We start from the raw sequence: 27,353 nt of genomic DNA on the forward strand, positions 1-27,353 counted from the left end.
GATCCATTTATTTTAAAAATTCATATATTTTCTCTAGGCCTTTCACTGCTATTGGAACTATTAGTGAGAAAATTATGATACCTCTGATGAGAATAAGCAATTTCTTAAATATCTATGGTAAGTTCTGTGAAATATTTTAATTTTTAACTTTTATATATGTCTAGCATTGGTTTGGCTAATAAAAACTTTCAGCGTGATTCTTACAACATCATTCTTCCATGAGTACAGTAAGTTCTATTAACTTACTGTCTTATCATGATTTTTTTCTTGTTTTCCTTCCATTTAGTACTAGAGATTCTTTCAAATTTGACTTTTCTCCTCAGTTAGACCCTCATTCTCAGCTGATGACCTTGCTTCCCGTTCTGCTGAGACCATCAAAGTCCTGTGGCTATAATTGTCTTCTCCCACCTTTGATATGAATACAACCTTCCTTTCTATTTCCCCATCTCTGCAGAAAATATATGACTCTGCTGGCTGAAGTTAATCTCTTCCCCTGTGTCCCGGGTCACACCTTGTCCTACACACCTCTCTTCTTCTTTCTTGTTTCTTCAATCTCTTTTTCAGCAAATAAACGTACACAAATTTCTTTTTTTATTTAAAGAAAAGTCCTCAGTTGTTTCTACTTCTTCTATTAACTTCCCAAATAACCATAATCTGGCTTCTATTTAATACTTTGCTCACTCTATTCAAAAAACATTGCTCAGGTCTTTAATAACCTCTGTCTATTGCCAAAGCCAATGGACACAACGTAATGTGGACAGTATGTGGCCTCTTGTCAACCCATCCCTCTACCTTGGCTTTAAGTACACCAGTGTCTCCTGCAATTAATCTTCTGAGTCTTCCTTCTCAGTCCCATTCCTCTTCTCTTCTTCCGTGGCTCATCTTGTAACTATCATGATCATCTAGCCCTTTATTCTCATTTCACTGGTCATCTCGTACTCTAAGCTTGCTGGTCAACCTCGTACAAATCTGAGTTCTTCAACTATAGTCTGCACCATGAGGATCACCACATCAAGGACTTAATTTTCTGAGGCAACATGAACTATCAAATCGAAACCTTTTGTACCAATAATTTTTAATAATTTCTAGAATCCTTTGGATAATGTAGGCATTTCAAATTAAATTATGTATAATGATTTCTAGAATCTCTCCTTGGATAATATGTAAACCTGAACTCATCCTTTTTTCCCCATCACTGGTGAACTCACCCTTTCCTAGTACCTGACATTACCTGGTCATACCTGGAATCCGCCCAGACTTGTCTGTCATGCACATTCACTCAGTCCCTACCTTTATTCCTAATGGCTCAGAGTGAAGTGCTGGAGAGGTGAGACTACAGAGACAAAGTCAGAGTTTGAAGGCCTTGTGAGCTAAGCTTGATAGTTTAACCAGAATCCTGAAATCTATGGGGAACCATAAAAGGATTTTAATCAAGGTCTACTTCAGCCGTATCAAGCTACTTGCAGTTCTGAGAATGACAGGGCTCCCTTTCTTGTGATAGCTCTGAATATGCCAATATCTGTGATTAGAATCCATTTCTTCTTTTCTCTCACCCAATACATAGCTATTCTTTAAAACTGAACTCACCATTTTTAAGGCTTCCCTGGGCTGTTCCTTACCCTCTGTCTGGGTTATTTGCTGCTTCTCTCTGTTTCTATAAAATGCTGTATATCCCTCTAGCATATGACTTACCAGTAGTATCCATTCTATAATCTCTGACTTATCTGTCTTTTCAAATAGTCTATGAGCTCCTTGAGGGTCAACACTATTCTCAGTAGCAATCACAGTGCATGGCATTATAGTGGGCACACAATAAATACAGAAACCGAAGCACAGAAATGTTAAGCAATATGCATGATGATCGATCATGTAAGTAACTCTCAGAACCCAGCCTCTCCCTACTTGGTCTTTGCGTGGTTCAGTGGTGTTGGAAGTCTTTATGCCTTAGGTGTTAGGGGACATAATCTCCTTTTATAATTAAGTGCTAGCAATACAGTATAGGTTATGATAGTGGAATAAAGAAGAAAAAATGATAACTAACTACTAGAAGAAGCACTATCAAAGCACTCAAAGCCAAGCTTTCAGCTGGTCCTAAAAGGCTACTGGGGACCTTGGGCTGTGAACTCTAGGAGAAGCTTTAGCAAGCCAGTAACTGATTCTTCAGGAATCTGCTCTCAGACATCTACTACCTATGAGTATTATACAGATCTTTGGGGTTACTCTTGAGGCCCAAGTTTAGACCAGAGAAATTCATTACAATATAGGTTCACCCTAGAGACTTGGCAGGATAGGTCAGTTATTTTGACCCTCTGATGGTTTCTTCTCTCTTAAGAAACAGCTGAGTGTTTCAAATATGTCTTTAATCCATGGGCACTAGGAAATACATATTTGGGCAAATTACCAGAGGCTCATGATCGAAATACCCTTCTTTTGACCCATAACCAACTACTAACTATCCCAGTAAAGGCTTAGAAAACAAAGCTGATTAAAAGACCCTATGTCATCCTCTGAAATGCTGAATAACTAGTATTTGGTTTGGCTACCTAGCAAAGGATCTCCAGATGATACGGCTTTTTGTCTCAAAAAGGAATCTGTGGAGCTTAGCAAAAAGATTTACCTGTAAGCGTTCTCCATTTTTGAGCCAAGTAATTACAGGTGGGGGCACTGCATCTGATTTGCATTCCAATGTCACTTGTCTATTCCTTAACACAGAGAAACCTTGGGGCTCGTCAGTTCCAGCAATATTAGGGGGAACTGGAAATGAGAACAAATCCATCACAGGATTTGAAGAAATAAGACATAAAAGGTCTAAATAGGTGTTCAACACATGTTGGTCCTGCTGTATAAACAAGAGGCATAAACTTAAGACATTATTCATTCAATTTATAATGCAGATAATTATAAACAGTGAATTTTTTTGTATCATTCAGCAGTTTCATGTACATTAAATAATGAAATTCTACATGAATTTCAACAACTACATGAATGAATAGGATCAGTAAGATAATCACATTATCACCATTTAACAGATGAAGAAATGGAGGCACAAAGAAGGGGTTCCTTGTCCAAGTTCTACAATTGGGTAATAATTTTCTTTGGAAAACGAGATGTGAAAACTATCAAAACAAGGGGTGGCCACTGTGATGTTACAGAAATGTATATATGCTATTCTTGATCTATAGAAATGTATTTTTCGTGACTCTTTTATACAGAATTTGTGTGTCAAATTAATGGCAGGTCTAATTTGTGTATGGAAATGCACGGTTATTTAAAGCCCAGACAATTTGCATTGCCTCTTCATTTATGCTATGAGAATGAAACAAAGATCCTCTGTTTAGCTTTTCAAATATTCCTCCCCTTGAGGAGTAATTCCCATTCTATGTCAAAGCAGTATTGGGTAGAGTTTAATTGGCCCAACTTTTTAAGGAAGTAATTTGGCAATAAGTTTCAAAATCCTTAAGTGTGTGTGTGTGTGTGTGCATATGCACATGTGTGCAACTGAGGAAATGTACTTACAGAAATTTCTCAAAATAAAGGAAATAGGGCAACATGTATATACCAAGGTATCAACAATAGTGTTGTTGATATTGGTGAAAATATAGAAACATCTTATCTATCCAAAAATGGAGTGTAAGATGGGATGCTATGCAATTACTAAAAATGATGTTATAAAAACATATTATTGACATGAAAACACATTCTACACACCATTAAGATGAAAAGCAAGTCCCACGATATATGTGTAGAAAATGTACATGTACGCTGTATGATCACATTTTGGAGACAAAACAGTGATGTGCAAAAAAGTCTTATCCTTGTGTAGTGAAATTACGGATTATTTTTGTTTTCCTCATCAATTTATATTCTATCATTTTGAACCAATGTAAGTGAATTATTTTTGCAGAAACAACACAAATAACTCAAAAATCAATTAACTATCCCCAAAGAACACTTGATAACATCAAATTAAGAATCAGATTTGCAAATACATCATTTCTATTTTACAAACATATCTTGTGATGTGCCATGGAGTTGACTCTAGTTTTTTAATTATGGCTTCTAATTAGGTGTGCATATGATTATAGGAAATTATTCCAAAATTACCATGCACTCTAACTAAATACTCTTTATCATCATCTCCGGCAGGACTGGATGCCAGGCATGTGTATCTTCCTGTATCCTCCACCTGCAAAACCCAAAGAAGTGGATTATATGATGTTAACATGTTAGTTTTAGTAATGAGAATAAATACCCAGCAGGGATGTATGTAAAAAGGAATAAAAACCAAGTATGTAAAACTCCTCACATAAAAGCAAGATATCATTAAACATAAAACTTTTATGTTAAAAAAATTATAAAACAAATTTTAAATTATTGTGCATATAGTTGGCATTCTTGTATTGACCATTGATTGGAATCTATAGTATATATAAACTTATGTTTTAATAAGGTTTCAGTATTTTATCTAAGATTGTTTGCAAGTTAGGGTATATTTAATGATACCAGAAAAAGTAGACATATACATATATACATACACACACATACACACACACACACATATATACTCCAAAATATATACTCTCTCTCTATATATAAACATGTATATACCAGAAAAGGTGTATCTATATGTACATGTACATATATGGACACACACATATATATATACATAAATATAAACACACATATATATGGCTTAGCACCAAATATAACAGACTACATAGTCAATGCTTAATTAAAGAAATAAATATTCATGAATTTAAATAGCACACTGAGGTTAATTGAAGCCTTCTTGAAGAAAATGAAATGTTTATTAAGTAGATAAATAAAATATCAGATATTAAAATCAGACAAATCAATGCAACATCTTGATTTTACCTTTAATATACATGGCAAAACAAAGGGGGTACATTATGTAATTTCTTATAAACAGGGTGAGGCTGACAGTAGAAACTACTGTTATGTGACTCTATAGCCAAAGTCATTTCTTTGAAAATCCCCCTGCATGTTTTCCACTGGAAGTTAGTCTTCATTTGGTTGTCTGATATTGTGTAGAAACAATCCTTGCTTAGGTACCTGGAGCATACTCTGGAAAACAGATGATCTTACTACTGTGAAAAATAAATTCTGGAAAAATATAAAAATCCTATTCTTGTTTATTTTACTATTTGAACATTCCTAGAATATTGGAATTTTTTTTTTTTGGTTTTTTGGCCAAGGCTGGGTTTGAACCCACCACCTCCGGCGTATGGGACCGGCGCCCTAGTCCTTGAGCCACAGGCGCCGCCCGAATATTGGAATTTTTAAAATTCTTACATTCAAAAGTGACTTTCTAGGTTATGGAAAAACTTATTGGTAGGTTATAAAAATTATTTTTAAAAAAAGTAAGACTAGAATGTTTGGATAAACATATAAATAAAATTTTAGAACAACTCATAGAGTCATTCAATTAAGAATTTAAAAAATGATGTACCAGGGTGATGCCTGTGGCTCAAAGGAGTAGAGCACCAGCCCCATATGCTGGAGGTGGCAGGTTCAAACCCAGCCCTGGCCAAAAACTGCAAAAAAAAAAAAAAAGTACCATTTCCTACAGAATAATTTCTGAATTTCTCACTATTTCTTTAAATCGCTAAAACTAACTTTCCCCCCCAGCTCATTTGACTTGACCTAATCAAATTTGAATCATCACTATTCTTAAATTTTGCCTACTCCAGGAGATATTTCTTGACAATTTATGGCCTCCTGGATACACACAGTCATTACTTACAGTTTCTAAAGAGTATTTTGTTACTAGGGTGTTTAAAAATTATAGGTAAGCAGGTGTCTTTAGAGTAAGATTTTATAGAGTTGACATGCATTGTGGCTTTCCAAGGAGGGCAGTGTATAGTATATAAGGTTTTCCAAACCTATTTGGTCATAAAATGGTCACCTTTTTTGGAATCCAACACAGACCTAGTGTTTGTTGAAAAGTATTTTAGGGAATTCTTTTATCTGACACACAATTTGGAATTTGCAAATCATCCACATCCACTATGTGCCAGGCGTAATGCTAGGTCCCCAAAAATACATAAAAAGACAAAGTTCTGATAAGTAAAATATAATGCTGTACATTTTGTAACAGAAGTACACACAAAATGCTATGAAAACATTATAGCAGCAGAGGAACCAAAATCAGTCTTGGGACGTGACCATATTTAATTATCTACTTCAATGTGTTTTTAATGGTTCCATTGTAGTTTCACATCTAATCATACATTTGTATACTGTATTTTCGTTTCCTCTGGACAACTGGAAACTTCTTGAATGATGAGATGTATCTTATGGATGCTCAAAAAATAGCTAGAACATCTTGGGGATGTGGCCACCATTTAACATTCTCTGAGACCTTCATCTCATTTGCCTGTAACCTAACTTTTCATTCTTGCCTTTAAGACCTGAATGTCCCTTTGAAGCTTTATATTTTGGATTTTACTCCACACACATTCTTCTCTCCGTGATGTTTCTTATGTCACAAAATTCTTTTGCTTTCTTTTTCTGTCTGTTGAAATTATATCATTCAAGAATTTTGAATTCAGTTAGTGATTTGATAGGGTTTACTCTGACCTTTTTTCTAAGTTACTGCAATATTTAAAATGGAGAAAAAAGAGGGGAATGGGAAGTGTATACTCCGTGATGCCAGAAACAAACTGTGCTGAGGACCACTGGCTAGGCTTTCAAACCAGACCTGAGATTAAGAACCAGCCCATCACTGAGCAACAGGAAGGCAAGCACTTAATCTCTCTCAGCCCCTGTCAGAGGTGTAGGATAGGGAGGGATACAGACGCTGCCCTGCAGAGCTGTCATGAGGGGTGTGGGTGTAATAGAGATCTCAGAGCTGAATGTAGCAAGGACACAGCAGATAATTTATAATCCTTTGCTCTGTTCTTCCAGCCACCTTTCTTTTCTCTTTTCTCAGTAAAAGTGCTAACAAAATAGGATTAAATAATTTATTTTTGCATTCAACGGGGATGAGGTTTATAACAGCAGCATCAACAAAAATTCTATCTAGCTCTGTTTTAAAGCATTTACTACATGCCTGTGGCACCAGTCTAAGCACAGAATGTGAAATGCTGTAAATCCCAAGGAGTACGTGTTAAGTATCATCATCATCATCATCATCATACCCTGTTTACAAATGAGAGCATTAGGCTTCAGATGGAGAATATTTGTAAATAATTATCTTCATTAGTAGAATAGAGAATTTTTAGGGCGGCGCCTGTAGCTCAAAGGAGTAGCCCCATATACCAGAGGTGGTGGGTTCAAACCCGGCTCCGGCCAAAAACAAAACAAAACAAAAAAGAATAGAGAATTTTTACAATAAGACATCCCACACAGACTTCTCTTTAATATATTCACATTTCTGATAAATTTCCTTAAACATAAACTGAAAGAAGCAGTCAATTTTATTGAATTTATTGTTTGAAAAATTGTGTCTATTCAGACTTTCATGTCTGCTAGTTCATTTTGGAGATCAAAAATTCTCTTTGAAGCCTCATTATGTTGCTTTTTACAGGTTCCATAAAGGGCTGCACAGCACAAATAAGAACTTCAGGACATATATTAACACTTACAGCACTGCAGAAGTTAATGTGAAGGTATATTGCTTTCTTTAGATTTTAGTATATTTCTTGTCTTCCTTTTAGTGAAGTCACCCACAGTTGTTTATATTATAGAACCAATCTACCCTTGCTAAAATTACTGAAATCTATGGTATATTTGTATTCAAAAACATAACTTCTTTATCAATTTTCATTATGATCAAGTGAGAAGTTTAACGTACCCTAAAATAACTGTATGAACTTTGACACTTGCCTGAGCACTAGAGATCTGAAGAATCTCTCCTCCTCCTAGAGTTTGCACTTGATCTGTCTGAGGAAGGGGCCGGCCATCTTTCATCCAGGTGATTTTAGGGGCTGGAACTCCAGAAGCAATGCAGGTAAGTTCAAGTGGGTTATTAACAATTACTGATATCTCTCCAGGTTCTTCAGATCCATTAATGTGAGGTGGTTCTATTGAACGAGAATCAAAAAGAATAACAAAATAAACCTGCTGATAATACTGCTAATTTGAAAAAATTTGAAAAGAAAACCCATCTCGAATTCACATTCATGTGATACATAAAATGAATAGAACAAGGAAACTGAATTGATAATTCCCAGATGTCATTACCATTTCTCATGGGTGACTGTTTCAACAGGGATGGCCCATGCCTATCAGAGATCATGAGGCAAATGGAAGTTCCTTACAAAGTAATTGTAGGATAATTTGGACTCAGTCAACTAGAACTGTCTTACCTAACCGTAAAGATAGGAGAATAACAACAACTAAACCTATCTTCTTTCACTTTTGTTGAAAGGAACTTAAACATATGTATGAGTGTGTTTTTATACCTTTTAAATACTGATTGTTTCTACAAAAGCAAAGGGTAAATATTATAGAATTTTGCTATCATCTTCTCTGCGCAGAAATTTGAGAGGAAACAATGACTAAGAAGCAAAAAAAGTTAGTTACATTTGGAGATAATGATTTCTGCATAAAACACATTTGTTATGTCTGGGTAGGAGTAAGTTCCTTTTTGTTACTTACACTTTTAAAATTGCTTCTCTCAAGAGAAGGTTAAAGAATCTAAGCAGCGGGAAGAAACATTAAGGTCTTCTAGTCCAACAGCCCTCAAGTTAAGTAATTCCTTTAAAACAGACTACTCTTACAAAGACCATTCAAATTTCTATGAACTTGTATTTTTTAAGTTTTTCCAGCCTACTATTTCGTAAGGCAGCTCAAATAGCTGTTGGACAGCTCCAGGGGTGATTGGGGTCCCCGGGCCCTTTCCTTCCTTTTTCTTTTCTTTTCTGTATCTTTTTCCTTTCCATTTCTCCATCTCCATCTGTTTCTCCTCCTTCCTCCCCACCCAGCTTCTCCTCAAAATCGGGCACATATCAGGAGTCCTCAAACTTTTTAAACAGGGGGCCAGTTCACTGTCTCTCAGACTGTTGGAGGGCTGGACTATAGTTAAAAAAAAAATCTATGAACAAATTCCTATGCACACCGCATATATCTTATTTTGAAGTAAAAAAACAAAATGGGAACAAATACAATCACACTGCTGCATGTGGCCTGCGGGCTGTAGTTTGAGGATCCCTGGGTAGATCAATGACTCACAGTAGATGATCTGGAGTCTGAGTGTGAATCCTGGGGCCAAACAACTTTAGGGAATTTGGGGGTGGGGGGGGGCGAATCTCTTAAACTGGTAATAGCAACATGATTCACCTTAATGGTATTGCCGTGAAGATCAGTGGTATCAACTAAAACTTTTTTCTGTGTTTCTCTGTTTTATCTTATAATTAAAAGATTTTTAAAAGGTATTGCTACAGCATCTTTACTTTAGATGTTAAAATCTGCTTCCTAAAAATTTCTGCCTATAAGCCCTCATTTCCCTTTCTGGAAAAAGATAATACTACGGATTAGATCTGTTCTCCTTTTTAGATTATAATCAAGAAGTCAGCATTTCTGAACCATGGTCCCAGGGGATCTCTTTTTTTCTCCCATTTATATTATGTATTGCTGTCAAAATACATTTTCTTAAGTTTAAGATTGATCTAAGATTTTCTTCTTAAAAGATGTTAATGAGGCCATATTGCTTACTGGATTAAATCAAAATTACTCTCTTGTGGCTTCCAAGGCTTCCACAATAAATCCATCTTTGTAACAGTACTTGCCTTCAGTGTACTTACATGTGACCTAGACTCTAAATTTGGCTACTTCTCTTCTTCAACAAATCCAGTTCTTTCCTCCTGTCCCCTAACTGAGCATGTTGATATACTATCAAGGTTACATTCATGTTATCTAGCTCCTTTATAAAAACTGTAAATCCTTGATTCTCTCAACCACCTATAAAACATCCACCCTTTATAACTCACACAGAATGTTGTTCGTACCACTTGAAAGCACTTATCTAATTCACCATTTGACACAGTCAATTTTTTATGCCCCTTACTGGTTATTTTCTATGTATCAATTAATAGGAGTACAAAATGTAATTTGTCCTGGCATTCCCCTTCAAAAGTCTATAATCACCAGATTTAAAACAGCAGCAGCAGCAACACCCACAGCAGTTATTAACATGTTCCTGACTGATTCGAAACTCCGTGTCTCCACATCTTAGATGAGCTAAGTGACTTTGACCTATTTTACTCTGTTCTCCCAAGATGTCTTATACTTGGGGCAGAGTAAGAGTTGATCACCCTCTGATGACAGGAGAATTTACATTTTCAGCCTGGATCTCTCTTCTGAGCTCCAGTTCCATAAAAGCAATTACCAGATAAACATGGATGTGTAATCACATACATCCATGTGATGGACTTAGCCCTGTATTCATAGGCTAAAGAGTCAGCCATCCTCTGTACCTTCTTTCTCATCACTCCTGTGTCCAAATCCACAACCAAGTTCTAATACTTCTGCTGCACTCACTTCTAGAACACATCTTTTCCTCTCATCTCCCTCACTCTAATCTGAGCTATAATACTATTTTCTTGAACTAATGTCTCTTTCTTCCTGGATGTAGGTGCCTACGCATTATTACTGCTTTCTTTTCTTATTAGAAGACTTAAGTTTTGTTGGTGCTGTTGATGTGCTGAAAAAATTACATTTCCTAGCCTCTTTAGCAGATAGAAGATGAAGCGGGATGTAAAGATCCTCACCAATAAGAGGTAAGTGAATACGGTTTTGTGGGGCTTCTAAGAAAGTCTCTAAAGGAGAAACTCTTTGCCCTCCCTAGTTTTCCTGCTTTATTGTTGCATCTATAAATGAAAATAGTTATATGAGGGGTGAGCAGATATTTCACTATAACTGACCAACCATAGTGGAAAGGCCAAGAGACCTGCAAAGATCTGAACCACTGAACCAAATGCAACAACTGTCTGCCTCCAGATATCTTACTCGGTGAGAAAAACTGAAGTACTTTGCCTACGCCACCATATTTAGACTCTCTGTTATTCACAGCCGAACAGAATTGCTCACCAGATGCTAGTCTCGCAAACCCATTCTTGTCCTGCTCCAAGAAGCTTTCCACTTTTAAGCCAAAGTGCTCTTTTCAAGCTGTAGCTCTGCTCGTGTTGCTCCGCTTATTAGAACTTTCAAGGATTTCTCCTTGTTATAGAATAAAAACCAAACTTCTTAATGTGCTCACCAAACTCCTTCATGGCTTGGCTCTATCAACACCCCTGCCCCCCAGCTTTATTTTGTATCATGCTGCCCTTATTTTCAGTGTTCTGGTCACATTGGACTTTTCAGAACCCCTACTATAGCATGACACTTCCTACCATGTGGACAGAATTACATTTAGAGTAGTTCCCCAAGTTAAGATGTTTGAATTCTGAGTGGTAGCGCTGCTTCAAGTGAAGAACCTTTCAGTTTAATGGAATTAATTTCTAAAAGATGCTGAAATACTGAAACTCCTCATCCGTCTGCTGGGCCAATTTTCAAATCTGTTTTAAGAGAATATTATCCTTACAAACTCTTCAACTGGGCAGGCTGTTCTTTGTGCATTACTCTAATAATATCAGTATTTTTTTTTTTCTCCTTCATTTTCTTCATCCAGAAATGGACTGTGATTCTGCTCCTGGGGGCGAGAGTAGTAGTCTTTCTCTCTCTCCCACTGCCACATGCTAGACCGGGCCCTGCATTTTAGGCCTGTAGAAATACAATAGCCTCTTCAGTCCATTCATCACTATGTCCTTAGAGGCATTTTTGGGAAGGGAAATCTGGCTATAACATATTCCTGCTGAAGATTCTTCTCTGTGGTATCACCTTTGTGATGAGGTCCAAATTTCCTCTTCATAGTTTGTCCTCTTCCCAGATCTATTTTCAGTCTTGCCTTTGGAGACTTTTTCTTTCACACTCAGTTTTGGTGACTACAGATGCCTACTATGTGACATAGGGTGTGACAGGGACTTAACCACATTACTGAGTAAGAAAGATGTTGTCTCAGCCCTCAAGTTCTTACTTGACTTGTTAATTTTTACTTACAAACAATTCAAGTTTTATCACCTCTAGTTGAGAAATGTAGACAAAGATCTCTAACTCCCTCCCCATCTCTGCAGTCCTACCCTTCAGGGTTCAGAGTTATCCTTGAACTGATCTAATCTGAAATTTACCATCCGCTCTCCATATACTTCTCATCACATTCAAAAGTAATTCTTGTTCATTGTGTCCCCACTGGATGTAGGGACTTTAGGGCTGAGACAGCATCTTTCTTATTCAATAATGCAGTTAACTCCCTGTCACACCGTATGTCACATAGTAGGCATTCATAATCACTTGTTAATAAGGACTACAAATGTGCCTGGCACAGAATGTATATTCAGTAATCAATACTTAACGAATAATGAATGTACAAAATCACATCATGTCATCTCCTATTATTCCTATATTTGGTGAATTGATATGGAATATGTTAGCTAACTCTACCCTTCACCTCCTGACACCTCCTTTTTTTGTTAAATGGGCACACAATTATTGTATGTATTTACAGGGTACACTGTGATGTTTCTGTACATGTAAACATTGTGTAATGATCAAACCAGATCAAGTGCTGGTTAGGGCTGACAACCTCTCCTGTGTGCTGGATTGCCCTGCTCCCCAGGGAGACTCTGAATGGCAGAGACAGTCTCCTCTGTTTTTCACTCTCTGAAGAATCAAAGTGTCCTTTTCAAAGTGTCTTAAGTTTTCTCACTTATTGTGTTCAACTGCTGGGTGCCTTCTTGGATGAAAGTTGAATCTCTACACAACTCTTAGCTCTTTCCAAGTGGGTGAAGAACGCTAACCAAGCCCTGAGTCGGCCATCTTCCATAGATTGGTTTTGTACACTGCAACTTTACTGAAATCTTTTATCTAAGTCCTTTGAGTTTTTTGGTGGAGTCTTTAGGGTTTCCTCTATATAAGATAATATTGTCTGCAGAGACAATTTGACTTCCTCCTTTTCAATTTAAATGCTCTTTCTTTCTTTTTTAGCCTGATTGCTCTGGCTAGGACTCCAGTACTATGTGGAAGAGGAAGGTAGAGGAAGTGACCATTTTTGTGTCACTCCGGATCTTACAGGACAAGTTTTTGCCTTTTCCCTGTTGAGTGTGATGTTCCCTGTGGGTTTTTATTATACAGTCTTCCTTATGTTGAGGTACAAACCTCTTCCACCTAATTTGTTGAGAGATTTTGGCGTGAAGGCATGTTAAATTCTGTCGAATGCTTTTTCTGCATCTTTTGAAATGATCATATAATTTTTGTCTGTTTGTTAATTTGGTGTATCACATTTATTGATTTACATAGATTAAAACATCCTTGAATCCCTGGGGTGAATCTCACTTGCTCATAGTGAATAATCTATTTAATGCACTGTTGAATTCAGTTTGTATTTTCTTGAAGATTTTTGCATCTGTGTTTAAAAGTATGTTAGCTGATAGTTTTCTTTTGCCTATAAATATCCTAGAGAACCTCTTTCACTGCCACTACTCATTCTATGGAAGTACAGAGAATTGTACTTCATTTATTTAGATATTGTTCTGATTCCCTCTACAGTTAAAACTTTTATCCATCTGGAACGTAACTAATTCAGTTTAATTCAATCCAAAAAATAAAAATTGAGTCTCTGACTAAACACAAAAAAGGGGTAAGATGGGTATTGCCTCTGCCCTCATCAAGTTTAACTAGAGATGTAGCAGATTTTAAAGGTTAAGTAAATGAATTTTAATAGGTACTCTGCAGATTACTCTAAAAACATATGCAAGCTCTATCTAACCAAGACTCTTGCTGCAATTCTCTTTACTATATTCTGTAGGATGCATTCTGTGACAGGTAAGGAGCCTGGATTCTCACCTGCATCATATCAAAATACCAAACAAAATCCAAAAATGTCTTGATTATGAAAATAATTCGTTTATTCATCTTTCCTTCCTTTCCAAGGTCAACATTTTTTTACTTCAAGGAAACGATATGTTTTATCTTTATACTATTTGTTTGCATGTAGAACATTGGAATACATATTTTATTTATCTACTTATTTGTTTGTTTATTATTTTAGATTAATATGAGGGTACAAATGATTAGTTAACATAGTTTACGTTTGTTAGGTAAAGTTCTGGTTGTAGTTCAGCCCTTCACTCGGGTGTGCTGTATACACTTACATGTGTCCATTAGGTGAAGGCCTTACCAATACCCCTTACTCCTCCCCTCTCTCTTCCCTCCACCCTGACTATGATTGTGTTTTTCTCTCATATGGGCACATAGTTATTTATTTATTGTTTTTATATTAATATTGCATACATTGGATACTTGGTTTTCCATTCTTGTGATACTTTACTAAGAAGAATGTGCTTCAGTTCCATCCAAGTTAACACCAAAGATGTAAAGTCTCCATCTTTTTTTTGAGACAGAGCCTCAAGCTGTCACCCCCTGGGTAGAGTGCTGTAGCATCACAGCCCACAGCAACCTCCAACTCCTGGACTCAAGCGATTGAGTCCTCAGCCTCCCAAGTAGCTGGGACTATAGGCACCCACCACAATGCCCGGCTATTTTTTGGTTGCAGCCATCATTGTTGTTTGGTGGGCCCGGGCTGGATTCGAACCTGCCAGCTCAGGTGTATGTGGCTGCCTTAGCTGCTTGAGCCACAGGCATGGAGCCAAGTCTCCATCTTTTTATGGCTGAATAATATTCCATGGTATACATATGCTACAGTGTATTAATCCATTCATAAGTTGATGGGAACTTGATTGATTCCATCTCTTGGTGATTACGAATTGAGCTGCAATAAACATTGTAGTGCAAATGTCCTTATGTTAAAACAATTTTTTTTCTTCTGGATAGATACCTAGTAATGGGATTGTGGGATCAAATGGAAGGCTTACCTTTAGCTGTTGAAGGATTCTCCATACTTGTTTCCATACAAGCTGTATTAATTGGCAATCCCACCAGCAGTGTCAAAGTGTTCCCTTTTCTCCACATCCATGCCAGCACCTTTGGGACTTTGTGATGTGGGCTATTCTCACTGGGTATAGGCGATATCTCAGGGTTATTCTGATTTGCATTTCTCTTATGACTAAGGATAATGAGCAATTTTTTCAAGTGTTTGTTGGCCATTCGTCTGTCTTCTTCAGAGAAAGTTCTGTTCCTTTCCCTTGTCCATTTATCAATGGGATTATTGGCTCTTTTCTTGTTGATTAATTTGAGTTCTCTATAGATTCTAGTTACTAACCCTTTGTCAGATTTGTAGCATGCAAATATCTTCTCCCATTCTCAAAGTGGCCTCTTCACTTTAGCTATTGTATCCTTAGCTGTGCAGAAGCTTTTTAGCTTGATTGTATCTCATTTATTTATTTTTGGTGTTTCTGTAATTGCCAAGGGTGTCTTCTTCATAAAATCTTTTCCCAGGCTGATATTGTCAAGAAGTTTTCTTACACTTTGTTCCAGAATTTTTATTGTTTTGTGTTTTAAATTTAAATCTTTTAACCAGTGATAATCAGTTTTTATAAGTGGCGAGAAGTGCTGGTCCAGTTTCAGTCTTCTAGATGTTTAGTATCACCACTGCTATTCAACACAGTACTGGAAGTTCTAGCTGATGCACTCAGGCCAGAGAAGGATATTCAAGGATATTCAAATGGATACAGAGGAATGTCGAACTCTCACTCTTTGCTGGAATTATACTTTAAATACTTACCTGACTATTGAAAAGGACTATTCCAACTCTAATATACATATTAGACCATTTAAAGACTGGAATATATCAATATTTTGCTTCTTCATCAATGTCTATAATCAGATGTGCTTTCAATTCTAGGAAAAAACTAAAAATCTACTTCTCAACTGGCTATAAGACTTTATTAATGAATAATGTTTTACAAGTAGGAGCTGACATCATTTCAGATAGATAAGAAGTAGAGCAATTTAAATTTAACATGATCCAGATAAGAAGAAGCCTAGGTGAATACAAAACAGAAATAAAAATACAATAAAGTTTTTACAAATTTTATCCCCTAGCTAATGATTCAAGACATTACACTTACTTACTAAGGCTTCACTGTCACTTATTTCCAAATGCTCACATACCTAGGACCTTCAGGATGAAGTGCTTGCTGACTTCTCCAGCTTCATTCGAGGCAACACAAGTGTATCTTCCTGAATCTTCAGTCTCTGCTTTGAGGAGCTGGAGGACCATTCCTTGAGCATCGATCATCAGATGATCATCAAGCCCCAGAGCAAGACCATCTCTAAGCCAGGACATGCTGGGCGTTGGGGTTCCATCAGTCATGCATGTCATAGAGGTGGAGCTGCCTTTGAGAACTGTGATTTCCTCTGTCCCCATTGCATTGTCCATATTTGGTGGTACTACAAAAAATACAAAATGGGCGAAATTTATATATCTATTGTAATTTGAGATACATTTAAATAAAAACATTTAAAAATTCTATAACGTTTCTATGGTCAATAAATATATATATTTCAAAATAGCATATAATAAATATGATTTTATTACAAAACTATCGATTAGGTGTGCGAATTATTAATCTTCCAAATATCAGCAATGAAACCTAAAAATTATTTTCTTATGGAACATACAAGTAATGTGTTTTAAATTTTGGTGATTCTTCAACTTCTTAGGTTTGTCACTTGAATTTTTTATAATGTATATAATTGTCATAGCAGTATTCTTTGAAATACTTTACATAAAATCAAATAATTTCAAGTTATAGAGTAAATTTTATATGCTTAAACCTAAATTATTTTTAGATTATAGCCAATAGTTACCTAACTATTCTGAAATGTTCTTGGGGATTAACAAATTTTTATGGGCAAACCTCAATAGTTCAGAAATGGAAAGTTTTAAGTTCTCTCTCCATAGACACAAACATAACAGAGACATATGCATGTGTATTCATCAATATATATATATTTTCTTTTGGGGGGGGTAAAAAATCTGATTACAGTCTTTAAGACTTTTATTTTTCCAATGAAGAAAACTCAATAGCATGTATCAGGCTGATAAGAATGTTGAAGAAATGTTTTGTTTTGTTTTTTAACATATACATGTGTTTATTTGGTCTCCACTTTTTGCCTTCACAAAATTAAAAAGGCTTAAAATTTAATAACAATAACAATGTTTAAGATAAGGACTAGAAACAAAAACCTCATAAAGAATGAAGATAAATACAATCAGAAAAGAAATCAGATGATTGCTGCATTGAAATATTAAGCAATAATAATAATAATGCAAAGAAAGTAACATTCACATTGTCAGGTAAGAGTATGTCTATTATAGAATGCTTTAACTCTGAGGTTCAGTATGGAGTCATCAGTTAACTTCTTATTTTTTTTCCCAAAGTCTCAAAAAATAGACAACTAATATTTATAAATAAAAGTAAAAGATAATTTCAAAAACAGATCATGCCAAATCTTATAGACAATAGAAAAAGAAGAAATACTTCAAAATCATTGAATATATTTTAAATATTCTAAATAAGCTGCTCAGATTATTAGAAAAATAGCCTTGACTTCTTTGTATAAAAAGACTGGTCTTGTGTCTGAACTGGAATGTTATTTTAAAATATTTACATTCGATTTAGCACAAGATTCCAGGTCGGTAGAGTATTTTGACAAACAGACATTATGATCCAATAATATGGACCCCTTGGGAGAAAACATATTTTTCTCTGGTTAGTAAGATCCTACTGTGCTCATTCTTTTTGACAGAGGAAAGTCATATTTCTAAATCCACAAGGAAGTCTGTTTTTAAATATAAGCCAGTTGCTTAATACTGCATGCCTAGGAAAGCAGAAGGGTCATTTCTGTAACATACCAAGTACTTGCAGATTGTAATGCTTATTATCCACCCCAGCTCTGTTGGAGGCCACACAAGTATACACAGCAACGTCAGATAGCTGAGCTCTTACGATCCTGAGAAATGGTTTGATTTAACATGTCATCATTTGATGTCATTCAACATACATAAATAAAATATTTATGATTTATAAATAGATTATAGAAGGTTATTTATGTGGGTAAATTTAATTATGAAGCTTGTAACAATCTATCACAAAAATACAGATAGCTCAAATAAAATTTATTTTTTAGAGTTGATTAGGCAGTGACTATATGCCATCACAAATACAGCACCATTTGGGAAGTGAATATTTTTCGAATACCTATTAACAGAGAATGATGCTCATAGAAAATCACATGACGTTAGCAAACATCTTCCTACTATTTTGCCATATAAATTTTTAGCTAAAATACCAGTTCATGGAAATATATTTGTAACATGTCAATGAAAGATCCATTTTATACACATTTACTAAAATATAACCATTTAAGTAAGAACAGAAAAAAATCATTTTTATGTTTGTCCTTTTATGAAAATATACGGAAAGGGGGAAAACAGTCAAAGCTTAGGAAAAAGCATTTCTTAAACACTGTTTAGAACAAGGAATAGTCTGCAATAACAGTTACTTATTTGTCTAGGAAATAACACACAGTAAACGCTGACCTGATAACCTGCCCTGCTGACAGCATCCGGATATGGGAGGAGAGAGGCAGAGGGAGTCCATTCTTCAGCCAGTTTATCTGTGGTGGGGGCATCCCTGTAGCTCTGCATTCAATATTTATTGATGTATCCACCAAAGCCATCAGTTTATCTTCTTCTTTATTACCCTTAATTGTAGGTGGAACTATTTTATGTAGAAAGTGAGAGAGAGAGAGAAAGTGGGTATGTTACTATCATTTATGCTATAATTATCCTTATTTCTGTTTTGTATCCCAAAAGGAAATAGCAGTGCCATCAGATTTAAAACTAAATGCTCCAGACATCTGCGGCTGGACCTTCATTTCTACAACAGACATGAAATCTGACAATTAAATTCATGAATTTATCCTAGAATAAGTGTTACATACCTCACTGCTGGATATCACTATGGTCCCCTTTGAAGCACTCCCCTTGGGAAGCTGTGCACTGACGCCAGCACCTAGTCCACCTTTCAAAGCAATTTTAGAACTCTTTTTCTGGAATGGCCATCAAAACTGGTATTGTATTACCTTTGATGTACTGAATGTCACCAAAATGCCTTCCTTTCAATATTTCCTTTATCTTCAGGTAAAGAAAAAAGTCATTGGGGGCCAGATGAGGTGAGTAAGGAGGGTGTTCTAATACAGTTATTCGTTTACTGGCTAAAAACTCCCTCATACGGGCGGCGCCTGTGGCTCAGTGAGTAGGGCGCCGGTCCCATATGCCGGAGGTGGTGGGTTCAAACCCAGCCCTGGCCAAAAACCACAAAAAAAAAAAAAAAAAAAAAAAACTCCCTCATACACAGTGCCATGTGAGCTGGTGCACTGTCATGATACAAGAGCCACGAGGTATTGGCCAAGTTAAAGATTTTTTTGTTTCTTTCTTGATGTTTACTTGGTCTGCTATGCTTCTCACAGTCAGCTGATGATTTTGACACACAATTCAATGAATTTTTGCAATGTTTTCATTGGTTCTGTTCATTCTTGGCTGCCCTGATCTCTCCCCATCAGTAATAATTTCTCTCCCCTCAGCAAAACATTTAATCCATTTATACACAGCCATTTTCTTCACATTTCACATATACTTGGACTAACATATTCCTGATTTCATTTCCATTCTTCCCAAGTTTAATAAGAAATCTTCAAATGTTTGTGTATTGCTCTAATCCAAGCTCCAGCATTCTTATTATAGCACACAAAAAACACAAAATAACAATGAATGCCACTCAGCAAGAAACTGTCACACATCGACACGAACATAGCTGGGAGATATTGATACACAGAAGTTGTGAAACCCAGGCCAAGTGCAGTGGCTCATGCCTGTATAACCCTAATACTCTGGGAAGCCAAGGCTCTTGGGTCGCCTGAGCTCAAGGGTTCAATTGAGACCAGCCTGAGCAAGAGGGAGACTCCATCTCTACTAAAAACAGAAAAAACTAACTGAGTGTTGTGGCAGGTATCTATATTCCTAGCTACTCAGGAGGCTAAGGCAAGAGAATCACTTGAGCCTAAGAGTCAGAAGTTGCTGTGAGCTAATACACCATGGCACTCTATCCAGGGTGACAGAGTAAGACTCTATATCAAAAAAAAAAAAATTATGGAAACGTACCAGATAGTTTGTACAGTGCTGCTAATGTAAGCACACAGTGACAAGTTCATGAACTTAACTGTCATACTTCATGCTTAAGGTAACATGGTCAAAAAGGTGATATTTCATATTTACCATAGACATTCAAGTTAAAAATTCGGTCTTCTTCTCCGGCAGGATTAGTAGCAACACATGTGTATTTCCCCACGTCGGATGTGACAGCTCCGTCAATGTTTAACGTGCTGCCATTTGCAGTCACCCTATGGAAAAGGTCAGAATGGAGGCACTGAGATGACGAACTTGAAGCTAAGATCTGGAAAACTCATTCCCAATTATTGTGTTCTTTTAAAAATACCACCATAAAATGATGCCTTCATATTGGATATATGAATATATTTCACCCAGTACATGGAAGCTTATTAAAATCAGAGTTAGTGAAGCTGATGGAGATGTCAGGCAACCAATGAAAATTCTGCATTTATAGGTCTCATATCTACCTCCTCCTTATGAGAAAAAGGAAATTAACAAAATTGCATGGGGAACTTCTATAGCTAAATCACAGGCAAGGTCATGTTTTTCTCAGAGCTAGGATCATCACTATAAGGTTTGAATTAAATAAAAGTTACAAATAATTCTGGTATGAACATTGAAGACTGTTGTAGATAATGAGAATCTGAAGAAATTAAACATCAAAAAATCTAGCTATGAGCAACTTAGTAATACTTTAATGAGAAGGAGTAGAATAGGATAATTTATTCAAACTGTGACAACAATATGGTGTCCTGTACAGATATCTTCTGCAAAAACTTTTCTATAAATTGTGAAATAAATAATACATAATAGTAAAAGATAAAAATATAATTAGGATGTCAAAGATATCTAAGTTAAGATTATTTCATTATTGCTTGTCTTCGTACTTTATTTATTTATTTTTTTCTTTTATTAAATCATAGCTGTGTACATTGATATGATCATGGGGCATCATTCACTAGCTTCACAGACCGTTTACCAAGTTTCACATATACCCTTGTAAGATGCACCGCTAGTGTAATCCCACCAATCCCCTTCCCTCTACCCACCTCCCCCTTCCCTCCCTATTCTTAGGTTGTAACTGGGTTATAGCTTTCATGTGAAAACCCTAAATTAGTCTCATAGTAGGGCTGAGTACATTGGGTACTTTTTCTTCCATTCTTGAGATACTTTACTAAGAAGAATATGTTCCAGCTTTTCATACTTTATTAATTACTAAACACATTTTCCTGGTTCATGAAGAGATTAAATTGCTATCTATAATTTTTTACACTGTCTACACTGTTTTTACAGTGATTTCATTAGAATATTCCACTGTCAAAAGTAAATACTCCATTTCTGGATTGTTCTTCCACAGGCATTTGTTATCATAAGTAGTAAGGCCTTTTACATTATTTCATCTCTGTGTGGTTTGTGGGATGGGTAACAAGTGTCAGCTGGAAACAGGATTTGGATAAACCACTATGAGGGTAATGAGGTCATTGTATCTTTTCTCAAAATCAGCCAATTAGTATGGCATGTACACAATTTGGTTTGAGTCTTTTGGAGAATGAAATTAGTTTAACATTAGTAGGAAAAAGCTGATTATTTTGCAACATGGACTTTGGTATAAACATTCTGAAACTAGAAAAATAAAAACAATAATTGTTAATTCACATTTTAAGAATGAGTGTCTGAGGAGATTTTTTTTGTTTTGTTTTGTTTTATTAAATCATAGCTGTGTACATTAATATAATCATGGGGCATCATTCACTAGCTTCACAGACCATTTACCAAGTTTCACATATACCTTTGTAAGATGCACCGCTGGTGTAATCCCACCAATCCCCTTCCCTCGATCCACCTCCCCCTGCCCTCCCCTCCCTCTGCCCCTTCCCCCTATTGTTGGGTTATAATTGGGTTATAGCTTTCATGTGAAAACCCTAAATTAGTTTCATAGTAGGGCTGAGTACATTGGGTACTTTTTCTTCCATTCTTGAGATACTTTACTAAGAAGAATATGTTCCAGCTCCATCCATGTAAACATGAAAGAGGTATAACACAGAGCTGGTGGATAAGAAACACATATATACACTTTGGAGTGATTCTTTAAGAATTTCCATATCCAGTTCTCCAAAAATTTATCTATTTTTTTGTGAATAGAATAATAGCCAAGTTCCAATGAGATGAAATTTGATATTATTATTCTTATGAAATTTGAAACATAAATCACTGTAGAAGATCTTACAATTTATAATGAAAAGATTCTCTTTACATACCGGATTCTTTCTCTTTTAGCACTAGTTAAGGGTTTTCCATCTTTCAGCCATTGAATAAGTGGGGCAGGAATGCCATTCGCTTTGCAGACCAGCTCCACATTTTCTCCTAGGAGGACACTGACATCACTTGGAATTTCAGCACCTGCCACACTTGGAGGAACTATGGAGAAATAATTAGGACATTCATTAACAAGACACAAGAATATAAATTCTAACGAATATGTCAGAATCATAGAACAATATGTCATTTCTATTTCATACGCTTAGATTATGGTTCAATATCAAACTAGTGCTATCTTCACGAATTACTTGGATATTCCCAGAGTATTTGTAAGTTGATAAAATCATTTATTTATAGGGACTGGTGACTTATCTACTTTATGAACACCCTTTCTGGGCAAATTAAATCACTTGTAGATTAAATCCTCAATAGACAGCTTAGAATAAGTACAGTTTAAGAGAAATCTGTTTTATACAACCATGGCATAATGATCTGAGGGATGTATCTAAGTTCATTATTTCTTTTTCCATTATCTAATTTAAATATTATTTATTCTGAACAACGATAGGATTATTATAGTTTCTAATAGTTTCTGTTCTCTTTTACCAGCTGTCTTGGTTTTCACTTCAATGATTTGATTGAGAAATAACATGTAATAATAATATTGACAATGGAAACATAGAGGAACACATTAGAATTCCTATTCTATATAACTACGTGAAGGAGATAGCTCACAACAGCTCACAAGAGCCAATTTTGCACGTCCTTTTTTTTTTTTTTCATAAACTTTGAGCAGTATTTATTTCCCAGTACAGCTTGACCCAAATGAAAGAAAACATCTATCATGAACTTTAACACCCTGTTCTCGGTCCTTGATAAAACTTAACAAGGGGCTTTCCCAGCTACCCAGACAGAGGGCCTGCATATGTCTTTTTCACTCTATATTCAGGGTCATCACCTTGGTAGCTTGAAATATTTTTATATATTAGGCCGGTGATTTTCAACTGGTGTGCTGTGAGAGGATCTTAGGTGTGCTGTGAAAAATTTTAAAGATCATTTATTAAATTATTTTCAAAAAAACTTTCAAAGCACACTAAGTATATTCTCTTTTCATTTTTTTTTTCATTAAGATAATGTAAGTGTGCCATGGCAGTTTAACTATAGATTCAAGTGTGCCATGAGATAAAAAAGGTTGAAAGGTTGAAAAACACCGTATTAGGTCATGTTGGGAATATTTACATCATGGAAATTGGTAAACAATTAGCTACAAATCAAGACCTTTTTGTCTGGAGAGTCAATTGTTAAACATTTACTGGTACCGCATTGCAAAATCTCTCTAAATCTCATTTTATTCACCCAGAAAATGATAATTATACCAAATTTGCAGAATTTAGAGTACTAAAGAAGTCAAATTAATAAGAATGCTAATAATAATAGACATCCTATAATAAATGTCTAATATATGTTAAGCACCAGACTAGGCCATACATGCATATATTATCTCTAGTTCTAAGACATTACATTGTAAATAGAAAAGTCTGGTAAAATGTCTGACCATTATTTATTAATGTATTAAACATGTAATTTCTGACACTGAATCTTAGAATAGCTATTTTTCCTTCATGCTTCTGAAATCTCAAAGCATCAGTAATTACCAAACGACCGCTGATAATGATGAACTTACTTCAATTTTTTTAATTTCAAGTTTTGAAGTTGGCTTTAGCAGAACACAAAATAGGTAAATAAAATTTACAACTCAATTCATAATTTATGAGAAACTTTTTCCCTAGTAATAATAATGACATTGGAAAAAAAGTATTTCAACTTAGTTTTAAGTTAAGACTTTCATTACACTTTCAAAACTGAACCAAAAATAATGATCAGAGGTTTATTGAAAATAGAAAGGAGACAACGTCACTCTGCAGTGCTCAATATTATACCAGAAAGAGTAGGCATTAATTAAATGTTTGTTTGATGGATTAATGTTTCTTATTCACATCCCCGAATTATGTAAGATTGCATCATGAGTAGTTGAAATTTACCTAATGTACTTCATGTTCTATGATCTGGGGTCAGACCATAGCACAATCTCTTCTGTAATTGAATCTTATTTATCTACACAAAGAAGAAGAGACCTAGAGGTTTAGCATCAAAATAAATTATGCCAGTTATGTAAGTATCATTGAATAGAATATATACTATAGAAAAGTATTCATTTCAGTAAAAATGGAAAAACTATATATTACCAATTTCTTCTATTCTTTTTCACACATTTCTATGAAAATAGAAACTAGTGGAAGATGTAAGACAGAAACTTGACAATAATTTTTGGTTAGTGTAAAGATATTGTCAATCAATCACCAGTGATCTTGCTAAATGTATATTATTTTGTACTTTAAAGGGAATATCATAAAGAAACTGAAAATAGGTTATGGTGTACACAACCTACCTTGAACAGAAAGAATGTAACTTTTCTGGGCTTTCCCTTCCATGTTGGATGCAATGCATGTATAGTTTCCACTGTCTGAAGGCTGAGACCGGGCAATTTGGAGTTTGCTACCTCCGGACAAAATATGAACTTCAAGTGAGTCAGAATTTTCTAGAAGTAGAAACAAAGCAAAAGAAAACATAAACAAGCTTTTTTATGTTTTTAATGTCTCTACAATTCACCATAAAAATGCCTTGCTTTATGAGATATATGAATTTTTTAGAAGTTTTCTCTCACTCTGGGCTTTTATTCTAAATGAGCGCCTTTTAGAAAAAGAATAAAAATCCCTTTATAAAATGAATAATCATTTTACAAGTCTGCCTTATAGGGGTGGCGTCTGTGGCTCAATGGGTAGGGTGCCGGCACCATATACTGAGGGTGGCAGGATCAAACCCAGCCCGGGCCAGCTAAAACAGCAGTGGCAACTGCAATAAAAAAATAGCTGGGCATTGTGGGGGGGCACCTGTAGTCCTAGCTACTTGGGAGGTGGAGGCAAGAAAATCACTTAAGCCCAAGAGTTGGAGATTGCTGTGAGCTGTGACAGCATGGCACTCTACCGAGGGTGAAAGAGTGAGACTCTGCAGTCTGTCTTATAAATTTATATTTCAGTATGTTAAACTTCTTTGAAGTAAACACAGCCATGAACATGATACAGAAAATGTGCTAGTTTATAAATCTAATGACTTGAGGGCAGAAGGAAACACCCAGGAACAATACACAGCCGCGTTACCTATAGGCCTGAGGTTCTTCAACCATGCTATCATGGGAGGTGGGATCCCAGTGGCATCACAAGTTAAGGTCACAGGATTGCTGATTGACTCTACAACCACTTCTCTTTCAGGACCTTCAATACTGGGTGGCACTGTAAAAAACAGAAGAAGATCATGTGTCCTCATTAAACTAATTCAGGACACTTTCTTTCATTTGCATATCTGGGGGGGGAAAAAGTTGTATTAGAGTCAGATGCTCACCATATACATTGAGGTGGAAATTTTTATCATCTCGTCCTGCTACATTTATAGCTCTACATACATACTGGCCTGTGTCAGACACCTAAAAGAAAAAGATACTATTGTATGTGCTCCATTAAGTGACAGATGACCAATCACACTGTTCCAGTGTCGATTAAATCATCAGTCATCTTTATGCTCAAACGCCCCAGCTCTAATTGCCTTCTGCAATATTGCTATTTTTTGAATGGAAAGAAAGTCAATGTCACCGGGCTATGTAAAATCAATAAAACTCATTTTTCACTATAGTAAAGGGAATATGTGATGTCCAATTATCTCTTCCACAACCCCACCACAAAGTCACAACACTCGAGCAAGAATAAAAGATGCACCTCGGCTTTTTTGATGTGTAGCATTTGTCCATCAGCTAAAATCTCCAAGTGAGTGGACTCTGTTATCATTCGCCCATTCTTATACCAAGTGACAACTGGAGGGGGCACAGCGTTGGACTCGCACTCCAATGACACTGATGTTCCCTCTCTTACGTTTACTACAGAAAGAGATTCGCTGCCATGATCTTTAATGCTCGGGGGCACTGAGGGAGGGAAGTAAGAACAGAAGGATTTCTTTTCATGAAGACGCTCAGAAAATATTGAATATCAGTTTTAAATGAACAAATTTTATGAGAAGAGTAGAAACAAACCATAAATAGTCAGGGAAATCTTTTTCTTGCTTTCACCAGCTTGGCTGATGGCTATACAAGTGTATTCACCACCATCAGATACCTTAGCCCGCAGAATTTGTAGAGTTCGACCACCTGTGAGCAAATATAATGCAAATTGGAGAGCAGTATACAAGTTGTTCTAAATAATTATTTCGTTAATAAGATAAATGGCAAAATATATCCTTTCCCTTAGGGTAAAACTTATCTAGAAGCATCTGCATTTAAAATAAAGTAATTGAATCAGTTTGCTTTGATCCTTCCTTTATTATTAATCTACTTCCTTATAAAGGATAAGATTCATAGGATTTTTCCCTCCAACAACTAAACATGGTCAGTAAAACTGTTTGATACAGGTTCAAGTGAAAAAATAATAATATTATAGTAATAATATTATCGTCAAAAATATGTTGTTTCCTGGGTATAAATTTCCCACAGTGCAGAGGTAACTATCTACCTACCTACAGAACTACCTGGCTACCTACCTAATCTATCATCTATCCTCAACGAGCCGTAGAATCAATCAAAAACCAGTAGATTTATCCTATGAAATTTCTATTTATTATCTACCACTCAAAATTACTAAGCTGTTCTCTTCCTAAATTTCATGATCTGTTGAAGAAGACTTCATTACTGTGCAGTCCCACTAAAATCATGAAAGTCTATATAATCTTGCCCTAAGGCAACAAATGGATAAAGAGAGATAATTTACAGTGAACAAATAAATGAAGCAAGACAAAA

General features: G+C 35.8%; 1 protein-coding gene across 2 annotated transcripts in view; it reads right to left on the bottom strand.

Annotated features, from left to right (window-relative positions):
• HMCN1 (hemicentin 1) overlaps nt 1-27,353 on the bottom strand; it is a 496,417-nt gene that overhangs the window by 79,622 nt on the left and 389,442 nt on the right. For both annotated transcript variants that reach the window (XM_053606928.1, XM_053606927.1), the window contains 13 exons: nt 26,595-26,708; nt 26,284-26,486; nt 25,913-25,994; nt 25,672-25,803; nt 24,903-25,052; nt 22,453-22,612; nt 20,300-20,424; nt 18,563-18,743; nt 17,876-17,973; nt 16,129-16,407; nt 7,849-8,045; nt 4,105-4,186; nt 2,618-2,754 (listed from right to left, as the gene is read on the bottom strand). In XM_053606928.1, coding sequence (XP_053462903.1) covers nt 2,618-2,754; nt 4,105-4,186; nt 7,849-8,045; nt 16,129-16,407; nt 17,876-17,973; nt 18,563-18,743; nt 20,300-20,424; nt 22,453-22,612; nt 24,903-25,052; nt 25,672-25,803; nt 25,913-25,994; nt 26,284-26,486; nt 26,595-26,708 — 1,940 coding nt within the window. The remainder of the gene's footprint in view (nt 1-2,617; nt 2,755-4,104; nt 4,187-7,848; nt 8,046-16,128; nt 16,408-17,875; nt 17,974-18,562; nt 18,744-20,299; nt 20,425-22,452; nt 22,613-24,902; nt 25,053-25,671; nt 25,804-25,912; nt 25,995-26,283; nt 26,487-26,594; nt 26,709-27,353) is intronic.

Source organism: Nycticebus coucang, chromosome 10 (genome assembly GCF_027406575.1).
Source record: "Nycticebus coucang isolate mNycCou1 chromosome 10, mNycCou1.pri, whole genome shotgun sequence".
In the NCBI taxonomy this organism is placed as follows: domain Eukaryota; kingdom Metazoa; phylum Chordata; class Mammalia; order Primates; family Lorisidae; genus Nycticebus; species Nycticebus coucang.